Below are 24,480 nucleotides of genomic sequence, written 5' to 3'. Positions count from 1 at the left end.
ACTAATTCTAACCACAATTAAATAGCTCCAACAAGACACATTTTTCTTTTTAAACATGATAAAACAAATGTTGGAATTGTCCGGTTACAAAAGGATAAACAGGAATTATTCAAGAGGAACATCTGCTTTCCAAAGTGAAACTTTCCGACATGTGTTGAGCTAAATTGTGAGACAAAAGATGAAGTCACTTTTTGTTGTGTTCCACCACCCCACAGTGTCCCAAGGGAGGGGGGAGGGGCTTTGCCTCTCTCTGTTGTACAAGTTACATAGTCCCCATAACTGGATCATTTGTAAAACTTCTTGCTGGGGTCTTTGGCGTGGTCCAGTAAAAGCTGGCAGGGTGTGAAGGGAGCTCCATAAACCTCCTCGTATCGTCTCATGATGCTCACGAGACGCTCTGCGCCAAACGTGTCCACAAACCTGAACGGACCTGCATGGACATGGGAATTATAAGTACTTAAAAAAAAAAAAAAAAAAAAAAAACAGATCAGCAGTGACACTACAGAGAAAGCTTTTACTTCAGGGCTGCTCATTTAGAGATTCAGTTCTAAACTGTGATATAACCATTAAAAAAAACAAAAAAACATCCTTGATAGGAGATCTTGAAAAAAACTGGCTTAGGAGCACTGGATAGCCTAGCGGTTATGCTGTGTGCATCATGTAAGGAGACTAGTCCTCGTCTCAGCGACCTCGGGTTCGATTCCGTCCTCGGCCCTTTGCTGCATTTCAGCCTCCACTCTCTCCTCCCAACATTTCCTGTGTCTCTTCAGCTGTCCCAGATAATAAAGGCAAAAATGCCCCAATATTGCCAGTGATATCAGACCTATTTCGTTTTTTTTTTGTACCAGGCTGTTAACATGTTTATTTATGCTGTAAAAACGGCTTTTTTGGCTGTGGTGTGTTTGTGACTTCTGGTGTTCCTCAAGCGGACACTCGAGGAACTGCAGGATTTTGAACTTCCGCACTGGCTTCATTTTACAAGAACCGGAGTTTGCCGTTTGGTCTGTACGCACACTTCCAATTGAAAAACGTGTTAGCAGTCGGTGGGTAAAGTGAGAAAACGGGTGAAGCCCAGGGCCAAGTGAGTGAAGGGGAACTTGAACCATCATCCTCCAAGCATGAGGAAAAATTTGAGAAAAAAATGCAAACAAATTTTCATTTATGTTGGAAATAGTGGCAGCTCAGCTCCCCCTTACTAAAAATGCAGTCTGCAGAAAGAGGTCAGAAAAACCCTGAATTTAACTTTGAAATAGCTTTTCGAAGCTTAAGGTGTTTTCTTTATCAATTACCTTTCATAACTGCAGAAGGTTGAGCTGTTGTAAAAAACAAACAAACAAAAAAAAACTACACTTCTAGTCTAGGAAGCATTAACAAGTTATATATCACTCAAATGATTATGATTGTTTAAGATACAAAAAAGTGTTCATGTTTCTTTGTTGCCATAATTCCAAGCCTGTTCAAACTTTTGCCAACAGTGGACAAACTCTAAGTCAAACATGTAGCTCGGGTTCAGGATGTGTGTGTGTGTTCCTTTAAAATGAGACCTACCGCCAATGCTTGGGGGGTATCCAAATCCAAATATAGCTCCAATGTCTCCCTCTACTGGGTTTCTCAGGACTCCCTCCTGGAGACACACAAAGGCCTCATTCACTATGCGGCTTATCAACCGGTGCTCTATGTCCCAAGCTGAAGAACTGCAACAACAACAAAAAACAGAAGCTTTTATTTATTTCGACAACGGCCAGGCAGGGTGAAGTGGAGAGCTGACAAACCAGAAGATGTCGTCTTACATTGAAGGATGATATGTCAGGGGACATTTCTTGATGATTTCTACAGCTTCGGTGTTCACACTTTTGTAGTTCTTTCCTTTTTCATAGAGAAAGAAGCCTTTTCCAGATTTACGACCTACAAGATATAATGAACACGTGTCAGACATATGAAGCGCTACATACAGTAGGTCATAAAGAACACACATTTAAGCTTAAAGTCTTTCTTTGTGCCTAAATATTGTTTTTATTACTGTATACAGTAAATATCTTTGTATGGATAAGCATAGATAAAACACAGGTTTGTTTTATGATAGAACTGAATATCCAGTCAATAATCACAGCATTTTCCTACATTTCACTTTATATGACATTCTAGTGGCATGATTTATCAGAAATGACTAGTTTATGAGTTATATCGAATTAAAGTTTTACCTTTGAATCCTCTCTCCAGAAGTGTCTCTAAGAGGCGCGTGTCTGATTCTCCATAACGAGAACCATAGGCGTTAAACAAGAACTACATGCAAGCACACACACCAGGAGACATGCGATGGGTTATTCACTCAAAACAATTTCACACCTAAGATACATGCAAATCAACTCTTTAATAACGTTTAAATAGTTAATGTGAATTCAACTACATAGACAACAACCTGAATGCCGACTTGAAGTATCCACTAGCTAGCCGGAAAAGATTACCTCTGATATGTGTAGTATCACGTCCAAACCAACTTCATCACAAATCGTTGGGATGCTCAGGGATAAACCAACACTGTGTCCTATGGCTGTATGTTCCTCTAATGAGACACCTTCCTGTTAAACAAAACAAAGGTCAGGCTATTATCCGTCATTTGTACATGTGTGCAGAAACTATCTTCAGGGTTACACCACCAGTGTATTCGGGAGGAGCCGACATGCCGACACGGCGACACGACGACACAAACACTTCAAGGAATCTTGGTGTTCATGTGTTACTTTTAATGACAGCTGTCCTTTTCTATCGGAAAGGTATCCTTAAATTACTTCTTTCCCTGATTTCCGACTCTATCCACTATCATATCCCTACAATAAAGGCACAAAAAGAGCCAAAAAAAATCTTTAAAAAAAAAAAAAAATTGGGGCGGGCCGCCCCCCCCCAATATAATGTTAGAGGAAACACTGCTGTGGACTTTTTAGGTTGCAAGTTGCATACTCAAATTACGGTATCTGACAAATAACATTAACATTTTGTCAGCTTCTCAATTAATCAGCAACTGATAAGACAATAGAGCAAAAATCAGGATATTTATTAGGCAATATTTCGAAGCCGCTACTGTTAGACAACAGCAAATATTAGCATTTTCCCCCCTTCCTAGTTAACATTAGCGTTTGACAGCAAAACATGATAGAAAAGTTAAAGTGTAAAGTCCAAGCATTTGATGGTGAAACATGATACCTGATGTCTTGAGTTATGAACTTTGAATTGCCTTTTTGCTTAAAAAAAAAACAAAAAAACAATTGCTTTATACCTAAATAACTTTGCCTTGAAGTGTTAATTCTTAGCTAACATTAGCATTAGCTACTTCAGGTTTACTTTGCCAACTTGTATTCCCATTCAACAATTTATAATGTCAACATAAAACTGGAGGATAGGAATAGTTTTTAGCTTACATTCGAGGAAAAGGCCTGAAAAAAGGTTAAAAAGATGTGAAAAGTTTACACAATGACACCATGACAAGTGTACAGAAATGAAGATGGCACATGAAGTAAACATGTTATGGACTGTGGTATGGTATATGGCTGTGTTTAAACAACTAGTGACTGAAAAGATATGCTGACCAACTCAAGTGCTGTGGTCCTGTTCACCTGGTCTTACCTTACCACCAGGTAACTGTCCAGTTAAATGTTACATCAGCTAGCTTAGCTTGTTTTAAGATGTGTTTTGTCAAATGCGAGTAATTATAGCTAGGTTAGCTCATTTTAAGAGTTACCAGTTGCTTTGAACCTCTAATTGCAGATTCCAATGGACTTTTTGTTCAGCTAAATACAAATTTCATTTTAAATCAATTACATAATTTTCAAATCTGTCAGGTATAGCCTACATTTATTTAAGTAAGCAGGATTTTGTACAACAAGTGGGTTGTTATAGCAGAGGAGCTCCTCCATCCAGAGTGAGACAAGACCCTGTCCTGGTCACTAGTCAGGTCAAGGTATTTTCATCAGTAGATGTGAAGGAAAAACTGGTATTGAATAACCCTAGCCCTTCCCGGGCGGCAAACCTGGCTACCAGCCCCAGACAACATCTGGCCTTACAACTTTTCTGGGGCTACTCTGTGTATCTTGTGTTGAAGATGATTATTCATGAATGAGTAATCCTTCAAACTTTGAAGTATTCAGAAATGTAATTTGGAGGTTCAAATCAACAAGTTAGGATATTTGCAATGGGACCTTATGCAGTGTCCATAAAGGAAAGAAGTGTCAGAGGCAAGTCATTATTCAAGCTTACCTGTAATAGTCTTAGAGTCTCAAAGGTCAGATGAAAACACACGCGAGTGGTGTAAAACCCTGGACAATCCTGAAGTTCAGGGATTCAGCAGGCAGAGAAAGGAGATAAAAACACACAAAAGATTTATACAATAGTAAGCTACATGATAACCGAGATAGTGGCCAAAGTAACATTTCAGAGTCACACTGACCTTGACCACAATGACAGTCTTGCCCTGTTTCACTCCAAGACTGAAAGCAGAGGCTATGGTGTCTTGAGATGTCTTATCAGTGGTGACAAGCTCCAGCAACTGCATCTTATCCACCGGGGAAAAGTAGTGCATGCCAATCACCTACACATGCAAAAAGGAAACAATTTGAAGGTAAAATGTTTGTGTCCCATGTTTTTTTTTTTTTTTAACTCTTTGCATCTTGCTACCTAAATCCATGTTGATGGCCACAATGTACTCCCACCACAAAAAGCTTGCAGGAAAGCTTTCATGACACTACGCTCAACGGTGGAAGTGCAATAATACCCATGGTTGCTCGCGCAAAAGATTGTGTGATCATAGTAAATGGGGTCAGTATGACGGACCTTCTCAGGGCGTTTGCTGGCAGCTGCGATTTCTGTGACGGGCAGAGCTGAGGTGTTGGTGGCAAAAATGCAGTGAGGGGGGATTACCTGCAGAAAGAAAGAAAAACACAAATACCATATAACTTAAATGTAATCCTTAGAAATGATGGTAGTAACTTCTTAAAACGTTGAAAAAAGTACAACCATGATTTGGTCCTGTTGAGAACTCATCAAGTTGAGATAAAGGCTTTCAAAGAGTGAAAAAAGGTTAGTTTTGCAGTCAAAATGTGATCTCGCTATAAAGCAGGGGACTCCCAAATTTTGTTATATTAAGAACCAGTGGCATTCAAGACAAGTTCAGCGTTTGCTTTGAAAGAGTCTTACTGTGAAGCCCGCAAGTGCAATCCAAATGGCCCATGTCCTCAACTTAAAACTAGGGCTGTCAAAAAATTCAATTTTTTAAATTGCAATTAATCACATTTTGAATCGCATGTTTGAAATTCAATTATTTCGCATTTAAAAATAAAAATTGTTAGGCTTTTATTTTGAAATGTTGAACTGTATTAAGCTGATAGTACTTTACTTGCTGCTTGAAGTCAACCCTGAATTTATTCTGAAATAAAGTGCGGACCTTTTGGTAGATAGATGGTTACGGCATTAAGTTAACCACAGAAAAAGGAACTCGTTATGGTTAAAACTGAAAAAAGTGAAAAAAGCTAAAAGGAAAGGTATGAAAATGAAACGTTTGATGTCATGAGCTGGATATTACTTTTACTGGACTCGTCAGCTGGGCTGTGAAATGAGACATTCAAAGAGGGAGAAGCTGCAGAGGCTTATCCACGGTGCATCAAAATGACTAAATAATATGGGATTAATCAAAATTAAAAAACATGAAAGCATTCATTTCAGACATTAATTAATCGCGGTTAACTAGTTAGTGCTGACAACCTTAATTAAAGCCAATCAGTAGGAAGTGGTTCTTAAAAAATGCATTTGGTAAAAAAGGGTATACGAACGTGCACATCTACTTTTTCTCTGCAAATTAGGGAGTCATGGTTACCGCTTGTGACCAATGGGCCAATCAATAAACTGTAAACTGTTCTTTTAACAGTCCATTGGCCTGGACAGGAGCTGTTGATATTTGGTGTAGCTCTTTTTTTTTCCTAGAGCCCATTCCTTCTTGTTTGAAAAAAAAAACTGGAAACAATGCAAGCGTTTGTTGTTGTTTTTCTCAAGGTGACGCTAAAGGGAAATCCCAGAGAAGGAGATTGTACTCACTGCCTCCACTTCCTTGAGAACTTGATGTTTAATGTCCATGTCCTCAACGACGGCCTCTATCACCATGTCAGCAGACTCGAAGCCAGAGTAGTCAAGTTGGACGGAGAGATTGGACATTATGACATCCCGCTCGAAAGAGGTCATGAATTTCCTCTTTACCTTTTTGTCCAGACTAAAGACAAAGACAACAAACAAAAAAACACGCACACTTTAACAAGGTTCTGATTCATCAAATGTCTAAAGGGCAGCCATTTTCCTTATATATGTCATGCTAGTGCTAGGATTTCATTCTGCTGTGTTGTACAGTCATATCATATTTGATAACATATTAGCTACCACAAGAAAAAAACCTAAGCATCCAACCACTCCCATTCTTACATTATAGTTAACTAGAAATCATTGTATCTACTGTATAGTGTTATGCCATCAAACAGTGAAGTTAGCACTTCGCCCTTTCCTAGCTAGCAGCAGTTTTAGCTAGGCAGTAAGTGAATGCTAACATTAGCTCTAGTCTGGTCGAGGCTAGTGGGTTATCAAATATATTGTTTGGACCTAAAATAATCTTCCATTACACTGCTCAGCATCTTCTGATTTAAAACATTTGTACAGTTTACAACCAAGAACACAGCAGACCAACAAGCTTCCTGAGGTGGATGTCATTGGAAAATGGCCGCCATGTGTATATGGTCAAAAACCCTTCTTGGTTATTGTAGTCTGTGTCTTTTTCATTATCTAACCTTGTGTATATATGTTCCTGCCCCCTGCTGATGCTCTCCACATTGGTGTCCTTCAGGATGGTGGTCAGGCCTTTATCTATTGATACCTGGGCTACACCCGTTCCCATCAGCCCTGCACCCAAGATCCCAAGCTTCCTGAAACACAAAACATACTGACATGTTGAGGAAATGTAACAAATGGTTTAGGTGACGTGAACCAGTTTAACACTCATCAGAGTTCTTACTTTACTTCCTTCTCTGGGACCCCAAAGTGGTTCTTCCTACAAGCCATCTGGCCATGATAAACCCCAATCAGAGACTTGGACTCTGGTGACATTGCCAGCTTCCCGAAGTTCTGGGGAAGACATAAAGACAGACTAGAATTCAGCGTATTCAACTATGTGTACGATGTGAGAGAATGAAGACATAAATGTAAAAGTACTTTTACGATGGTCTACTTATTTAACGGTCTCACCTCTGATTCAGCTAGGTAACCTGCTTCTCGGCCCTGCTCAAGCCCAGTCTGGACACACTGCACAGCCAAACACAAGACATGCGCAAAATCAACATCATGTGGAAATTGAAATGCGAAAAAAAAAAAAAAAAAAACATCGGAGACTCCTCCTATACTCTCTACCTTCAAGAAATCCCTTAAAACTCACTGTAGGTGCCAATTTAGTGTGTGTGTGTGTGTGTGTGTGTGTGTGTGTATTTATGTATTGTATTTCAATGGGTTTGGTTTATATGTTTATTTATTTACTTAATTTAGACACTAGGTGGTGATAATTGATCATTTGGGTTAATTGGTAAGGTGGTATGGTTGAGTGTTTATATGGCACAGGTGAACAGGAAACGGGGGCATAGGTGAACATACAGTTCTTGCCGTAACACAACGTATTGAACATAACAAAAGAACGACAACAAGCAGTACAATCTCGACAATAAGAACTCATCATCATCAGGGTTTGTCTCTACTTCATATGTGACAATAACATCTGGAACATCAGAGAGTAATTTGTTTATTTTTTCCGCGTCAAAAACTTTCTATACACCCTCTTCAACATCGCCTACAACCACCAACAAACTCTGTTCTCATCCTCCTCCTCTTGGATTATTTCTGCGGTGTATTGTTTTCACGGTGTTGTTTTGCTGTTATTTGTTGTGAAACGTCTTTGAGTACTCGGAAAAGCGCTATAAAAGTCTAATGTTTGACTATTATTCTTATTGAAGTCATTTCACCAATACACCAAGTCACATTCCTTGTATGTTGTACTTGGCAATAAAACCAGATTCTGATTCTGATTCTGAGTCTGAGTCTGAGTCTGATTTCTTTGTTTCCTGTTTGTAACTTCTTACCTCAATGATTTTGGCCGGAGCCGGGTAGAAGCCTCTGCTCTGATTTTGGGCCTTCTCACTGACCGTCTTGAAGATCTTCTTCCTTACTGGAGCCAGGTCCATCAGTTTGTCCTGCAGCTCTGTGCACACAGATACATGATAACATTTAACACATGTTCTCCCTTTCCATATTTAAGATGCATCTAGAGCCCGACTGGTATATCTGCATGGTCGATATCAACTGCATATCAGAGCTCATCACAGACTTATTGAAATCTGCATACAAAATGAAGTAACGTCTTGGATATAGGACTTATATTTTCTATAGCTGAATTGTCATTCCTAGTTTCCAGTTTTCAGATGGCTGACTAAGTTCTTATGTTCTGCCTTTTTATCCACACTCTCTCCAGTATTCTGTCTTGATTCCATGTTTTCTGCTCTTCTTTTTATAAGAAAACACCTCAAATCAAAGGATTTTCTGATTGGAACCACATTACCATAAAAATACACATAAACTTGCCTTACTATTCAGCCCCTTTCACCAATGCATTCCTGCAACTTCCTGGAAAATGTCAGAACAGTCTGCCCCTGACATTTTCAAGAGTTGCCATTTCACACATGTCCCTCACAGCATGAGGCTTCTTTTTTTCTGACAGGGACTTATTAATATGTATTCAGAGCATTAATGATTAAGTGAAAAAGAACACACTGGTAAGCTTTAAAAGAGTATGAAGCAGCTTCATTACGTGCATGAAGATCCCACAGATTTTGAACTGATTGCGTGCAGGGACTTTTCCCTGCAGCTTCACATCAGCTCATTCTGACTTTGTGCAGAAATGTAACTTCAAGGCTGGCAGGAAAAAGTCTGGATAAAGCGGGGCTGTTTGTGTTCACACATGCAGCCCCGCCCCGAAAAAATTGGGGAAATGTTCATGAGTGCAGTGAACGTGTAAACGGCAAATATGTCACATCAATCCTTCAATGATGACTGGAGTGAGAAGGGCTTCTGGTGTAAACCGGGCTTCACTCACTCTCCTTGAGGCTCTTCTCTTTTGTGAGGGGAACCTTCTTGTTGCTGATACCCTTTGCCACGCCCACTGCAATCTCCTCCAGGTACTCAATGGTCCTCTCCTCCGCAGGCTTTAATCCAGGACCTGGAGCGAACAAACACTAGGTTTTAAACTTCTCCTAAGCCTGCCTAGAGCTACAAACTGTGGAAGTTTCCCGCATGAGGACAGGATTATCCTTTCCACAAAGCACAGCGAAGACAAAATCCTGCAGTTAGAACATACCCAGAGGGTCCACAAGCTGGTTCACTAAGCCCATCTTCTTGGCTTTATCAGCCCTGATTCTCCTGCCTGTCAGCATCATGTCAAACGCATCAGGGAGACCCACCTACATACAAGTCACACACACACACACATGCGAGCAACAAGCAGATTGATATTTATCTGAAATCTCCCCACAGCAAGCATCTTGACCTTAGTGTACTCCAGAGTAAGTCAATAGTCAGTAGCACAAACATGTGGCAGTTCTTACAAGACAACAACTGATAATATGAGTGTGTTTGTGTGTGTTTGTTTCTTATACCATTTTAGGAAGTCTCTGAGTGCCACCCGCTCCAGGTAAAAGTCCCAGCATGACCTCTGGCGTCCCTAGGACCGTCTTTTTGGATCTTGTGGCGATTCTGTACTGGCAGGCTATCGCGAACTACAGAGATGACATGTGATCACGAAGCCCATTGGTCGAATCTTAGTTTTCATAACCAGCATTTTGCCACAAACACACACAAAAAGAGCTTTACCTCCAGGCCTCCGCCGAGGCAGGAGCCGTGGATGGCAGCAACGATAGGAATGGGTGACTTCTCAATCTGCTCAAACATCTTCTGACCTTCTTGAGAGAGGCGTGCGGCCTCCTCGCTGCTCTGACAGGACTGGATCATACTAGAAAAGAAGGAAAAGGACTTCAGAAGAGTTGCACTTGTAGCAGTTAGAAGAAGAGACATATTTCATCAGGAACAACCGCTGGCCCCCTGGTGGACATTAGAAAGAATGCTGGTAAAAAAAGTGCTTCCACATTGTTTGCACTTTTACAACCCAGATGCCACTTCCTGTATGCAGTCTGTGGTGAAAATGCAAGTGTTGAACTTCAGTTTACTACATCTTTAAAGGAGGTTTACTTGATATCTGCTCCGGCGATGAAGCAGCCAGGCTTGCTGGAGATGAAGACAGCGCTTTTCACAGATTTGTTCGACCAGATCTCCCCCATCACCTCTTTCAGATCAGACTGCATCTGCGCCGATAGTGTGTTCACCTGTATGGTCACACGCACACACACACACACACACATTAATACACACGGAGCCACACACATACTCTGATTAATCATGTCACATGTGTCAGTGAGAGACTAAGACAGGGAGTCAGGACTGTCACAAACATAATCTCCCTTTTTCTGGTATGCATATACTTGTTTACGCCCCCCCCCCCCCCCCCCCCCCCCCCCCCCCATAAAAAAAACAGGTAGACACACACACACACACACACACACACACACACACACACACACACACACACCTTGGCTGTTGGATCATGAAGTCGTACAACTGCCACATCATCCTTGAGCTCGTAGCTGACGTGTGTTCGAGCTTGATGGAGAGAAACAATTATAATCAAAAGAGAGGGCCAACACTATTGTATCATTTGAATTTCTGCTCTTTTCACATTATCCTAATATTATAATATTAGAAGAGGGTCGCACAAAACAAGCCTGAAGGCAACTGAATCTTTTTCAGAGTTACTTAACAACAACATGAGATCTGTGTATGACCAGGAATCTGCATAACACATTATTGGAAACATGTAGAAATTGCTTTAGACGTAGTAGCGACCAAAAGCTAGTTAGTTGTAAATATTGACAAAGTGCTTAAATTGCATTACCAGGCATTCATTAGTTTTAAACAGCAACAAATGAATCTAAGTATGGGTTAAAGAACGACCTGATAGGAATCAGATAAGGACTAATTTGATGCTAATTCAACTTTAATAAGTTAATAAGACTATATTAATATGAGACAAGAAAACATATTTATATTTTCATTTCATTGTACAGTGTTCCCCTTTGTTATTTTTTTGTATTATATCTCTGTTTTAATACAGTGTATAGCTTCTGTACAGTTTATTTTAATTTACTTAGCTGTTACCACAACTTTTTAAAAAAAAAATTATTTGTACTTTTCTTATAATGCTATTCTATTTTATATATAATTTTAACTTTTTTCGTAGAAGCTGACTCAGGGAGAAACGCACAAAAATTCCAGTGTACCTGTACTGTCCTGTACCTGTGCAAATGGCAATAAACATCTATTCTATTCTATTCTTAACACAAAATATCTGCATTAGAAATGACAGCTGCTGAAAACATTGTTAAGTTAAAATGGTGCAAACTAAACTGCTTGTACATTTGTGAATCATTTTAATGAATGACCTAAAAGGTGACTAAGTTATAATATATCTTTGTTACGCTATTCTTAACAATTCTAAGAAGCTCACATGTTTTATTTATCATTTTAAAAAAAAAGTCCTTAAAGGGTTCACCAGTTTGTCTAAAGTGGGTCATTCTCATAATGTGTCCGCATAAACATGTTTATGAAAATATAATTAAAAGTAGACCGATTAATCGGCCGGCCGATAATATCAGACGATATTAGCTTATCCCGTGACTATCGGTATCGGGTAATTTTATGGCAGATAGGCACCGATATTACTTGATTTATTCAGCGGTCAAATAGCATTTAATTTGAGTATTGTTGTACGACACTAACAGTTCTCTCTCTGGCTGTAACCACCAGAGGGCGCTGTATGGATTATCACAAACAATATTCACAGCCAGAGTGTCAAGTGGTGAGGCACTGACACGCAATTCACACATACTCCGTGCGCGCCGCGGTCCGTCAGCGCTATGGTTTTGCTCCATCGGACGGCTCGCGCCCATTCACACTGGATCCGTTTCTGGGACGTCAGCGCACCCATGACACATCATGGGAGAACTACAAGATCCCGCGGGAATAAAGAGAAAAACATGCAAACAACATGTTGCTTTGTCTTTCTGAGGATGCATTGTTGTTAATTCGGTTCCTGTTTTGAAGTAATGTTGATAAAGTGACGAAAAATACGATCGCGAGTCCGTATATTGTGTTTTATTTTGAAATTGACCGGATGCTCCGTGCCTTTCCTTGTCTCACTTCCTGTCCGGGCTGTCATATTCTGTCCAGCTTGACGCGTGCCTGCAGCGTACTCCGGCGAAAATAGACCCGCTGCGTATTTGAAACGGAGCAGAGCGTAGTGCCGCCGGTGGCACGCTCCAGAGACGGACCGCAGCGCGCCCTGTGTGAACACAATGACTGACTAGAGTGGCAGCTAAGTACAACGTAGTGCACGACGCTGACGGGCCGCGGCGCGCACGGAGTATGTGTGAATTGGGCTTTACATGCGCGGTTACTTTCCAGTTGAGTGACCTTCTTCTCTTCCTTATACTTTATATCTTTCTTAGAAGTGTTTGATAACTGCATTTGAGAGCTCAACACAATAAATGTGTATATCTATATCTATATATATCTACAGATGGGACATAGATCTAAGAAAGATATCGGCCGATTTATCGGTATCAGATTTTTTCTCTTCCTAAAATCGATATCAGTATCAAAAATCTCAATATCAGTCTGGACCTAATTTAAAGTGATCAAATCTTTCAATATTTAACTTAAATTTAAACTTATAAAAGACAAACTACTGCTACCTTGTGATCATAACAAGGACTCTTATATAAAATGTAACCGTAACATATATAAAAATAAGTAGATAATGAACTGTTTACTGTAACTATTTATGGATTGGTCATCAACGTCTGGTGACTCCCTCTCTGACAGGTTGTGTTTAAGATGATGTTCACATTTATATTTAGTGTTTGGAGAAACTAACTCATCTCGTCTCAGAGCAGAAGTTTGAGTGACAAATCAAACATTTCTGAGGAACTTTATTTTGTGTTTGTTTGTCTTTTTTAACCTCCATAGAGCTGTTTTCTTTTTCTTTTCTTTTTCAAAATGTCATTGAAATACAGTATAATAAGGTGTAGCAATGTACAAACAAAGGCTGTGGAGAAGAAGCTGCTAAACACAGATGTAAACAATACCGGTGCAAGATAAATAAGGCTCTGCAAACATCAAATAAGGAAGAACACCCTTTTTAAACTTCTGTTACAGCTCAAGGATAGACATAGTATGTGTTTACGAGTCAACACAGCATGTAAAAAACATAACTCTTGTTTGTAAGGAGGAAAAACTCCTCGGGGCAACTTAAAGACATTTGTTTAAGATTATTTACGAAGCAAGTAACTGTATGTTTGAGCTGACATTTGAGTAAAGATGTGACAGAGAACAGGAGAATGTAGAGTCTGGACAGGACTCTTTAATTCACCTCTGCTCTGGTCTTGAAACTATCTTGAATGTATCATTTATAATTAATGAGCCAATAAGAATGAAGCTCTTATTTACCTGCTAATGTTGACGACATTGAGAAGCTGCGACTGGCGTGACCTGGGAAACAGACAGAGAAAGCAAATAATTGAATTAACCAATTAATAATTCGGGCCAATAGAGATGTGGAAAATGACCACTAGGCCTACATGTTCCCAATTAACAACAAACCCCATATTTACAATAATGTAAACCAGCATACAAAGTCTAAACTAACCACCCATATTTAATTGAAACATAGCCTAGATTTTGTAAAAGAAAACAAGCCTATAATCTCTTTAGTAATTAACTACCTTATACTTTAATATGTTTCATATTTTAATGTTTTATTTTTGCTTAATATCATGCCTGTTAATGTTAAACTTGTTTTTGTTTTTAACTCTGTAAAGTAAGGCACTTTTAATCTCTATATATGAATGGTGCGCTATGAATAAACTTACTTTAAAAAGTATAAAAAAGAAGAAAAGTAGATAATGTATGCATACATTAAAAACTATCTCGGTTGAAATAGAAAATTCACTGACAGATGGAGGCCAGTCTCTGATAACAAGTCATTTTCTTCTTTTTTTTTTTTTTTTTAAAGAAACGCAATTAAAAATGTAACTAATAAATAGTTGATTTGCTACGTACCTGATAATAGGTGATATTTCCCGGTTGCAAACTTGGAAAAAACACCGACAGCACGAACAACCGCCATATCCACCTGAAAATCTACCTATTACCAAAGAAGAAAACTGTTAATGAAACCATTCACACAAAACACTCGCACGGTTGGAGGCGCTAGAGTAACCTGTAGGTCTGACAGGTGGCTGAAACACTGCCGTATTGTAAAATGTTAAAGAAATAAAATGTGTGTAAACTATCTTGACTAAAAAAAAGATAAATCTAAATGATATTATTTTGATCACTTGGTCATGGTATTAAACTCTTAATTGGTTCGCAATCAGGTGCGATGAGTTTTGCTCAGGCAACTTTCTGGTCAGCTGACACAGTCTTGGGTCCTTCAAAGCGTAGTTCGGGAGCTGAGTGTCGGATCGTTTGACAGGGAAGCGGAGTGTCAGACATAACGCGCACAGGTAAGCTTCGGTGGGCCTGTCACTATCTGGGATAAAACATTATTAAGACAGAAGATATGGTTTGAATTGTGAGCGTTACGTGCGTTCTTTTATAAACACAAGAATCGTCCTTACACGAGTGTGAACTTTAGCATCACTAGCATCACTAGCTTGCCTCCACCTGGCGTCTCGATTAATCGTTTTTAGGTCGTTTGTGCGAATGAATGTCGTGAAGTTACCTCGAGTAACTAAGTTTCTAGATGTTATGTAAACAGTTATGACCCTTATTCTTCTGTAATTATGTCTGTGTCATTCTCCAGGAGAGGAATCTAGGTGAAGGGTCACAGTCAGAGTCAGAGGAGGAGGGGGGAGGAGGGGGGGTGTGGGTGACGGTCAATGAAAAGTCATATCAAACAACGTAATGAAACTTCATGTATTTACATTTTACACAGAAGCCGTGTGATATTTTATGAATTTGACAGTTTTACTCAATTAAAACCCCCATTGGTGTGTAATGGAAGATTAAATATGGAAGATTAAATGTAAATGTGCAAGTACTAAAAATAAATAATAATAAATAAATAAATAAATAAATAATAAATAAGTACTAAAAATAAATAATAATAAATAAATAAATAAATAATAAATAAGTACTAAAAATAAATAATAATAAATAAATAAATAAATAATAAATAAGTACTAAAAATATAAAAACTAAGAATGTGAATTAACTAAGCATTACTAGTCTTAAATAGGAAGATTAAATATGGAAGATTAATTGTAAATGTGCAAGTACTAAAAATTAATAATAATAAATAAATAAATAATAAATAAGTACTAAAAATAAATAATAATAAGTAAATAAATAAATAATAAATAAGTACTAAAAATATCAAAACTAAGAATGTGAATATATACAACCAGGATTTAACTTGTTTTTACTTGTATGATTTAGATCAGTTTCATCTTGCTGTTCTTGGTTTATATTTTGCCTGTTACTGCTGTTGTAATTATTATTTCTTTGATTGTCTTTTTCCGTTTTGCCTTGGACTTTTAAATAATGTAACCTGCAGGGATTTTACATTTCTGGTTTGTATGTACCGACTCCAAGAAGAGTAGTTTCTAGTTGCTAGTGGCTTAAGAGGATCCGAATATATACATTAAATAAAAAAGAAAAAGTATTGACAGGTTTGTGAAAAGGAGCACGTGTGTCATCATTTGCTCATTCATAAGTTTAACAAACTAAAAGAAAATCAGCCTAAAACAACACTCCTACAACTTCAGAGAGGTTATACTGAAACGTTTTAATTTAAATGTTCATTATAGTTGTTCATTCATCGTTCTGGCCACTTAAAAGATTCTATTTTTAAGTGCTCTTGACCTCTACAGTCACATACTGCATGTGTTGTGTGCAGACCTGTTTAACTGCAATCATTATCATTTATTTTAAGAAAGCAGTATCTTTCTTGAACTATAGGGATCTTACTAGGTGCATTTACGTTTCCGTCAGTGCCCGGGTTATAACTCCTCTAATATTTCACGTTTTTTCTCTCAAGAACAAAATGGCTTCCATGTTGCTGACGACGATGCGGAGCTGCCACGTCAGCCCTTCCTTGGCGATGCGGTTTGGTAAGGTTTTTAATTCTCCCAATTTGTTTTGCATTTTAACTAAAATGATTGTAGACAAAGATCTTCATCAGATACATCAGCTGGCGTATGTTGTGACATGTGTTTATGAAAACTTAAAATGTATCAGCAGTAATAAAAATATCATCTTTGGCCACTTTCTGTTTTTCATTTGACTCTGATTGGTGAATCCATTCTCAGATAAACACATCTATTCTTACAACGTTGTTGTTTTCTAATGTTGTTGTTTTTTCTTATATACTGATAATTACTCCTGATGTTTCATCATATGATGCTGAAATCATTTAAATAATATAAAAGTAGATGATAAGGAACATTTGTCTGTGTGTCCCAGGGGCGCGCTCTCTCAGTACGACAGCTCAGCTCCAGGCTCAGGGTAAGTCTACATTTTGGTCATCTTAGTGTCCGGCAGTGAGGTGCATGTGTAAGCAGCCGGTTCAGGAGGATATCCGTAGCAACACTCCTGGGTAGTTTCAGTAGTGCATATGTGAAAACTGCTTAGGTCCGTTAAGCTGCTCTCTTTTTCATGTTTCAGTTCAGACAAAAAGCAAAAAGACACTGGCCCGGCCTGGTGTGAAGAACATAGTTCTGGTGGAAGGAGTCCGAACCCCTTTCCTGTTGTCTGGAACCACGTACGTCTGTGCTCTTCTCTCATTGGTTAATTCACTGAGGATGTGGAGTATGTTGTATCGATAAGAAAGTTACTCAGAACACGCTGTTAGACATGGAGATGAAGACAAGAACACTGTTTGCTTCAAATATTGAATTGTCAAATGTTTGAAACAAAGACTTAATCTGTGCTTGGAGGTAAAAAGAAATGCTTTATGTTTACAGATATGCTGATCTCATGCCGCATGACTTGGCCAGAGCAGCTCTGCAGTAAGTCTTCTTTCTTTCTTTTCTTTTTTGGTTTAGTTTAAGTGACACCAGAAGACTTCTCTTCGGCTTGTGTTGTCGTTCTTTTTCCTTTTATCTCCTTGTTTATTTGTATTTTAAAAAGCCTCTTTAACATCAAGGCCAGGGGACTGCAGATGAAAAGTAGATGTATAATCATGTGTTTTATTAATTTGCACTGTCCACTTCCTAAATAAACTGAATTGAATTCAGAATGAAACCCTCCTAAATGAAAGTTGAACATTGGCTGAACTCGTGTCAAAAGTTCTCTGAGTTATGTGTGAGCGCTTCACTCGGGGTGCCTTTTTTCTGTCTCCGTTCTGTCGTATTATCAAAAGCCTGTTTCTCATTTTCTCAGAGTCTTTATGCGTTTTGGTGTGACTGAAATGTTCCCATTTGGGTTTCCACAGGGGTCTGCTCAACAGGACGGGTGTACCCAGAGATGCTGTGGACTACATCATATATGGGACAGTCATCCAGGAGGTCAAAACCAGCAATGTAGCACGAGAGGTATCATCACACACACACACACACACACACACACACACACACACACACACACACACACACACACACACACACACACACACACACACACACACACACACACACACACACATATGAGACACCTAATGGTCTCGTGGCCTCTCATATGTTACATTCACTCTCTTTAAGCTTTAGCATTACAGAATCCTTTTGAAACACGTGAGCGTACTTTGAGCTGCTTATTTCTGATGTGCACCTCACTCATTTTTTTTCATTGTGACCTGCAGGCAGCTTTGGGTGCTGGCTTCTCCGACAAGATCCCAGCTCACACCGTCACTATGGCCTGCATCTCCTCCAACCAGGCAATGACCTCAGGTAGGAGCTCTGTACCAAATATCTGCTCTACACTCACAACTTGACTTTGCGAAAGAAAAGAAATAAAGAAAAGCAAAGTTCCAATGAATGCAGAATGCCTTTTTGATTTTCATCTAAACAAAACACCCAGGAGGAGTTAAAGAAGTCAATAGCACTGTTGAGCAGTATCACAAGTTCAGCATGACGCGTTCTTTTAAAAAAATGTTGTCCAGGTAATGAAAAACTGGTAAAATATCATGAAGAATACCTACTACATTGTTTATTTATGTTTTAATTGTTGGCTCAGACGCTTTGATATTGGCACAAAAAACTTGAAACATCTATATTTATATCATGACGGCTTTAAGACTTTGGTATAAAAATACATTGTCACATCATGGCAGGTTGAAGATGAAGTCAGGAAAAAAAAAGTTGTGGGGGCGCTGGTAGACTAACGGTTAGTATGTGCACCTCATGTGCAGAGGCCAAAGTACTGGAAAGCGGGCGGCCTGGGTTCAAATCTGACCTGCGGCTCCTTTCTCACAAGTCATTCCACTCTCTCTATCCCTCCTCGATTTTTGACACCGCCCCCTGTCCTGCCTCTACAATAAAGGCATAAAAAGAAGACCAGGTCTGATGTGTAACCTAAGCAACATATATTGTGAACACTAAAGAAAATAATTAATTTACATATTTTATTGTCCTAAAAAGTCACTGATGGTGCTTTCATGTCTGAAAACTTCCTGAAATTTGTGGGCTGAGCTGCATATGTGGACAAATCGTGGAGTATTCAGTAAAATTTAGTGCAAGCTAGCGGGATGGGGGGGGGGGGGGGGGGTTGACGTTTCTAACCAGATACGTGTCATGACCTTGGACTGTACGCAGGCAGACGATGCAATCTCTGTGCACAAACTGAAAGTACTTCATAATGTTTACAGTTTGCCAGTTTGTTCTTTCTGCTCCTTTTGTTGATATTCTGAATATTTTAAACTACTCGTAGCGCTGATGTACTTGGTTGGATATGAATGCAAAGTTCTCGTCATAGTGTCAGACTCTGTGGCTTTGAGTCCGACATGGAGTCTCCCCCGCTATGAGGTTCATGTGTGAACAAGCAAGTCAGGAAGAACTCAGGGGCAGTTTGTCTAAAAGTTTCTAGAAATGTTCTGAAATGTTTCATTTAGTGATCCCCGTCCCCACTCTGTTTGACCTTTTTTTTTTGTTTGTCTCTTCCTTCCTCCCTCCTTCTCTCCAGGTGCCGGTCTGATCGCAGCAGGCCAGTGTGACTCCATTGTTGCAGGAGGCGTCGAGTTCATGTCTGACGTTCCCATCCGTCACAGCCGTAAGATGAGGAAGACCATGCTGGCCCTCAACAAGGCCAAAACCGTCGGACAGAGGCTCGGTCTGATCGGCAGCATCCGCATGGCTCACCTCGCCCCAGAGGTACAGATTCACCCAAAACCTCCCAGAGACTGTCTCACTGATCCTCCAGAGCTCCAGAAATCAGATCGCTCTTTGTATACTGTGCACTGTTTCCTCCTGTAACTGTGTATCATTTGTGCGTAGCTTCCCGCTGTGGCTGAGTTCTCCACAGCTGAAACCATGGGTCACAGCGCCGATCGTCTGGCCGCTGCATTCGGGGTCTCCAGACTGGAGCAGGACGAGTTTGCTCTGAGGTCACACACTCTGGCCAAAAAGGCGCAGGACGACGGCCTGTTGGAGGACGTCATCTCCTTCAAAGTGCCGGGTAAACTCAGCTCCACTCTTCAGTCTCAAACACACCACACATCACGCAGTGAAGGGTTATGATGTGTGAAGGCTCTGACACACCAAGGAGACCATCGGCCGTCCGTCCTAGTTTCACTTCCTGTCTCTCTTTAGCTGTCCTATCCAATAAAGGCACAAAAGACTAAAAAAAAACATCTTAAAAAAAATATATATATATATAAAAAAAAAGATATGAAAGACCAAGCAGTAAAATAATAACTAAACAGAAAAAATATGTATTTTTAAATACTATAAAATCATTTAAAATGAATAAAAAATATAATTGTGTATTTAGAAATAAAAAATAAATTCTAAAATGATCAAGTGTGTTCTTGTGTCTAAAACTGCTAAATGGAAATCATCAGTATTTTATAATAAGAGGAATGTAAAGGGCTTGTTTTAATAATATGATTTTAAACAAATAGAATAAGCAATATGCTCCTCTGTAAATTAAAACTGTATTGAAAAAAATAAAAATAAAATTTGTACACTGATTGTGTTTTTTTTTTTTTTTCAGGTCGTGACATTGTTTCCAAGGACAACGGCATCCGTCCCTCCTCCATGGAGCAAATGAGCAAACTGAAGGCCGCCTTCGTAAAACCTCACGGCACTGTCACCGCCGCCAACTCTTCCTTCCTGGTAAACACACACACACACACACACACACACACACACACACACACACACAGGCCCTGCAGCACTCTCCGTGTTCTTAATTCCTCGTCTCTGGTTCAAAAACACTTTCAGCATTGACACAAGCTCTTGTCTCTGAGAGTGAAATAAACACACAAAGCTCCACACACTTCAAGCTACAAAAATAAAACCTGCAATTTACCCGGAGCTAAACACTGTTAGAATTTGATTGAGGGTGTCTTTTTTCTGTTCAGACAGCAACTTAGGATTCATTTTTTTGTGGAAGTCATCGTCTTTGCACTTTATAATGAACTTCTCGGGTAACTTTTCCAAACCTCTTATCAAACAAATTGTGTTGCCCTGCTCAAAATATCTTCCCCTGAATGTCTTTGAGCTGATTTCACTCTCTAGTTGAAACACCGTCGCCGCGTATAAACTGCTCTGACTGTAAGTAAAGTGTTTGTTTGTTTGTTTGTTCTCAGACTGACGGTGCCTCTGCCGTGCTCATCATGTCTGAAGAGAAAGCCTTGGCTATGGGTTACAAGCCTAAAGCCTACCTCAGGTATCTGCACCCTCTCTGTTTGTCAGAGCACACTAAGCCCCCCCCCCCCTCACAATGAGATGTTAGTTTAAGTGCTTATACATTTTACATTTCTTTATCTCGGCAGAGACTTTGTCTACGTATCCCAGGACCCCAAAGATCAGCTGCTTTTGGGGTGAGTCCCTCTACATCATTTCAGCGCCTTTGTAGAAACAGTTTCTCTGTCGTCTGTTTCTCACTCCGCCCTTTTTGACATCTTCAGGCCAACGTACGGTACACCCAAAGTCCTGGAGCGCGCTGGCTTGACAATGAATGACATCGACGTCTTTGAATTTCACGAGGCGTTTGCAGTAAGTTTTCTCTAAATATTTCAATAAGATACGCTCATTACTATATATACACTCATTATGATACCATACCACACTTTATTATTATCACCAAGGGCAAATGTGTGTTAGACTGTAAGCATCGCCTCAACAGCAGTAATTAATAAATCACAATAGAAGCTAAAAACAATCCACATGTTAACAGAGAAGCACATACAGCACCTTTAAAAACAACAGACAACATAGAGCACATTACTCAGATTAACCAATCCCTACAGCCTCAGGTATCATTGTTTAAATTACTCTATATGATTAAAGTGGGCACAGACCAGTTTTTAAAAACAGTTCAGTTTGCTTTGGGGGACTCTGTGCGGTCTGCCACATGGTTAAGATTCAGAGTAAAAAAGAGACCAAGAGCATATAAAGGAAACAGACACAGTCACAGCAGCATTCAGACAATCACAGTTGAGTGGAGGATGGGAGACGGGTCAAACAATAATGTCATTTAAGAGGAAAAAATTGTGAATGCTTGTGTGTTATCTCCACTCCTCACTCCTCACTCAGACTTACATACTATATACAGATGTCTTCCTGCAACTTTTACTTCTCACTGCAGCAATTCAGCGTTAGAATTCTCCTTAAGCAGAACTCCTGGTTAAACAAAAACGATGATACTCTTTCACGTGAGGGGCTCTCTCCTAGTAAAAGTCAGACAACCTGCGCCGCTTAAATCGTCCTGAGATGCTTGTTCACACATTTTCCTCATAGTGGAAAGTTTTCCTTTTTTGTGGAAAGGTTTCTATTTTAAGGAGGCAAGACGTGAGGTGAAAAGGGATGCACAGTGGACAAGCTTCAGAGTCCGCTATGATGACTTTTATTTTTACTCAGTATAAATTATGTGTGTACTGATGTATTCACTATTCAAAACGCAGGAGCAGAGAAGAACACACAGGTGAACAGAAAACATAATGAAGCAGCTTCAATACATGCACAAAGATCACACGGGTCACATGTCAGTCACATGATAAAAATGTCATCCCACCCCCCACATGTGGTGAATTTCCTGAATATTTCCTGCCGCGTTCACCCATCAGCTGCATTCTGATTTTTTGGGAAATTTAACTAGGGGGCTGGCAGGAAATTTCCAGATAAGGTCAGGTGGAAAAATCTGGTTGTTTGTGTTCACACATGCAGCTCAACCTTAACATTTCTGGAAGTTTTAGGGGAACTGCGTGCATGTGTGAATAGGGCTTTGGAGCACTAATCTGAGCCTCTCAGTGGCAAAAAGAAGCACTTTTATTGGACATCATGAAATCAGGTTGAGCCTTTGCAGAGGACTTTTTACTGGAGTATTTCTTAAAGTTTGTTAACTTAAGTCATCTACATCCCAGAATATGTAAATTAAGATTTAATGCCAGAAGTTTCTGTTAAAGTAAGCTTCAACTGTTCTACCTCAAATCCTGCTCATTTATATCAGAAGACATCTATGCAAATGTCTGGTATCTATGGTAACCATATTTGTGTTTTGTGTTTCCAGGGGCAGATCATGGCAAATCTGAAGGCGATGGACTCTGATTGGTTCGGCCAGACGTACTTGGGCAGAAAGTCGAAGGTACAGAAGGATACTGATCTGTATTTCTCAGAATGGATTTGGATGATTTTGAAGTATTTGTGTAGAAAGTCAATTTTAGCAAATATAGTTCATAGGATAAAAAATGTTCTGTCATCATTTGGGAGTTGTTAAATCAGCATTTTTATGTAAAACAGAAATAGCTTTCTTTTTTGTAGGAATCTGAATTTTTGGTTAACACACAGACATTCTGAAATGTGTGTTGTTCATGCAGGTGGGGGCTCCTCCCATGGAGAAGTTCAACCTGTGGGGGGGCTCCCTCTCTCTGGGTCACCCGTTCGGTGCCACAGGCTGCAGGCTGGTGACCACAGTGGCACACCGGCTGAAGAAGGAGGGAGGACAGTACGGGCTGGTGGCTGCTTGTGCCGCAGGAGGACAGGTGATTAATGAAGGCTCGGGCTTGCTTTCAGTTTTTATCTTGTGTTTTTTATTTTTATTTAAAAACTTCTTATTCTATTTGTTCGTTTTCCTCACAAGCTTGTATTCTTATTTCCTCCAGGGTCACGCCATGGTCATCGAGGCCTATCCCCAATAAACAGAAATCATCATCTGCAACCTAAAATCTTCAGATTCACCATGACGACTACACGCTCGCTTACATCCAGACAACAGAGTGTACATACTAGCACCACTTTGCCTTGATCGGAGAAGAGTCGCATGCAGTACGGAGGGTGTTTGAGGGATCCTGTGTAAATTGAGCTTTTTAAATTATAACATAGAGAATGTCGTCGAGGAATGTTTGCCTTTGATTTCGCAGACTTTGTGGTGCAACTGAGTCGATGTCGTCACTAAGTCGAATGTAACATAGTCGAATGGAAGCACTCAGAAGAGCAGGAGTGATCATCATGTTTATATTTGCTGTAAAATGTTTTTTCTAACCCACTGTTGGAATTAAATGGTGTGACGATAATCACATTAGAACACATTTTTTTCAGTTTGCTCTTATTTGTAGAGGCATTCATCCGGACATTTCATAACACTCCATTTTTTCTAGTTAGCAGAATTTGTATTTTTTTTAGTTTTGTCTTCACTGTATCGTTACTACAGAGTTCAAACATCAGAGCAGAATACTTATTCTCCACAACATCACATCTTTGGGTTTGAGACTCTGGCCCAGTCATCTGTCAAAGAGCTAAGTTGGGTTAATATGAAATAAAAGATGTCTTAAAATTTATTTTCAGGCAGCAGTGTGAAAAAGAAAAATAGCTGGTTTCATAACGCAAATTGTGGCGGGACATCTTTGGAAGATTTTTGGATCTTACAACAGTATGAAAGTTTGGACGCTGGATGTCTGCCATTAACAAATTGTTTATTAAAAATATTTTTGAAGGGGATATCTGAAAGTTTTCTTCTGGTGTTATATGAAAATAAGCTTGATACCATCGAGTGTTTGAGTGTTCTAAATATAAATTATTATTAAAATATTAAAATGTACCTTTGATAAATGTTAATTTATTTTCCTTGATTTTATTTGAGGGCTTTTTC

At 39.4% G+C, this 24,480-nt stretch overlaps 2 protein-coding genes across 2 annotated transcripts; one reads left to right on the top strand and one right to left on the bottom strand.

The window, feature by feature from the left end:
* Positions 1-40: 40 nt before the first annotated feature.
* On the bottom strand, positions 41-14,402 carry hadhaa (hydroxyacyl-CoA dehydrogenase trifunctional multienzyme complex subunit alpha a). Its single transcript, XM_061051694.1, has 21 exons — positions 14,296-14,402; positions 13,684-13,725; positions 10,709-10,779; positions 10,312-10,445; positions 9,937-10,075; positions 9,723-9,842; positions 9,425-9,527; positions 9,164-9,286; positions 8,154-8,272; positions 7,273-7,329; positions 7,043-7,152; positions 6,819-6,953; positions 6,082-6,253; positions 4,825-4,911; positions 4,442-4,582; positions 4,252-4,320; positions 2,466-2,579; positions 2,202-2,283; positions 1,791-1,905; positions 1,549-1,694; positions 41-430 (listed from the first exon to the last, which is right to left on the bottom strand). The coding sequence occupies exons 1-21, from the start codon at positions 14,360-14,362 to the stop codon at positions 285-287; spliced, it is 2,292 nt and encodes a 763-aa protein (XP_060907677.1). The 5' UTR covers positions 14,363-14,402; the 3' UTR covers positions 41-284.
* A 220-nt stretch (positions 14,403-14,622) lies between these two features.
* On the top strand, positions 14,623-23,920 carry hadhb (hydroxyacyl-CoA dehydrogenase trifunctional multienzyme complex subunit beta). The gene is made up of 16 exons (XM_061051688.1): positions 14,623-14,741; positions 16,277-16,349; positions 16,702-16,743; positions 16,903-16,999; positions 17,202-17,246; positions 17,672-17,771; positions 18,035-18,122; positions 19,354-19,541; positions 19,665-19,845; positions 20,383-20,504; positions 20,981-21,060; positions 21,167-21,214; positions 21,302-21,389; positions 22,903-22,977; positions 23,210-23,374; positions 23,495-23,920. Exons 2-16 carry the CDS (start codon positions 16,283-16,285, stop codon positions 23,528-23,530), a joined length of 1,422 nt encoding a protein of 473 aa, XP_060907671.1. The 5' UTR covers positions 14,623-14,741; positions 16,277-16,282; the 3' UTR covers positions 23,531-23,920.
* Positions 23,921-24,480: the final 560 nt, after the last annotated feature.

This window comes from Labrus mixtus, chromosome 12, assembly GCF_963584025.1.
Source record: "Labrus mixtus chromosome 12, fLabMix1.1, whole genome shotgun sequence".
Taxonomy (NCBI): Eukaryota; Metazoa; Chordata; class Actinopteri; order Labriformes; family Labridae; genus Labrus; species Labrus mixtus.
This window is presented reverse-complemented; position numbering and strand designations above follow the sequence as displayed.

Coding starts and splice junctions, on each gene's coding strand:
- hadhaa (XM_061051694.1), bottom strand. CDS start 14,362: ATGGCGGTTGTTCGTGCTGTCGGTGTTTTTTCCAAGTTTGCAACCGGG. Junction 10,780..13,683: donor AATGTCGTCAACATTAGCAG/GTAAATAAGAGC, acceptor CTCTCCATCAAG/CTCGAACACACGTCAGCTAC. Junction 6,254..6,818: donor CAGGAACATATATACACAAG/GTTAGATAATGA, acceptor CTTTGTCTTTAG/TCTGGACAAAAAGGTAAAGA.
- hadhb (XM_061051688.1), top strand. CDS start 16,283: ATGGCTTCCATGTTGCTGACGACGATGCGGAGCTGCCACGTCAGCCCT. Junction 17,000..17,201: donor TTCCTGTTGTCTGGAACCAC/GTACGTCTGTGC, acceptor TTATGTTTACAG/ATATGCTGATCTCATGCCGC. Junction 18,123..19,353: donor CAACCAGGCAATGACCTCAG/GTAGGAGCTCTG, acceptor CCTTCTCTCCAG/GTGCCGGTCTGATCGCAGCA.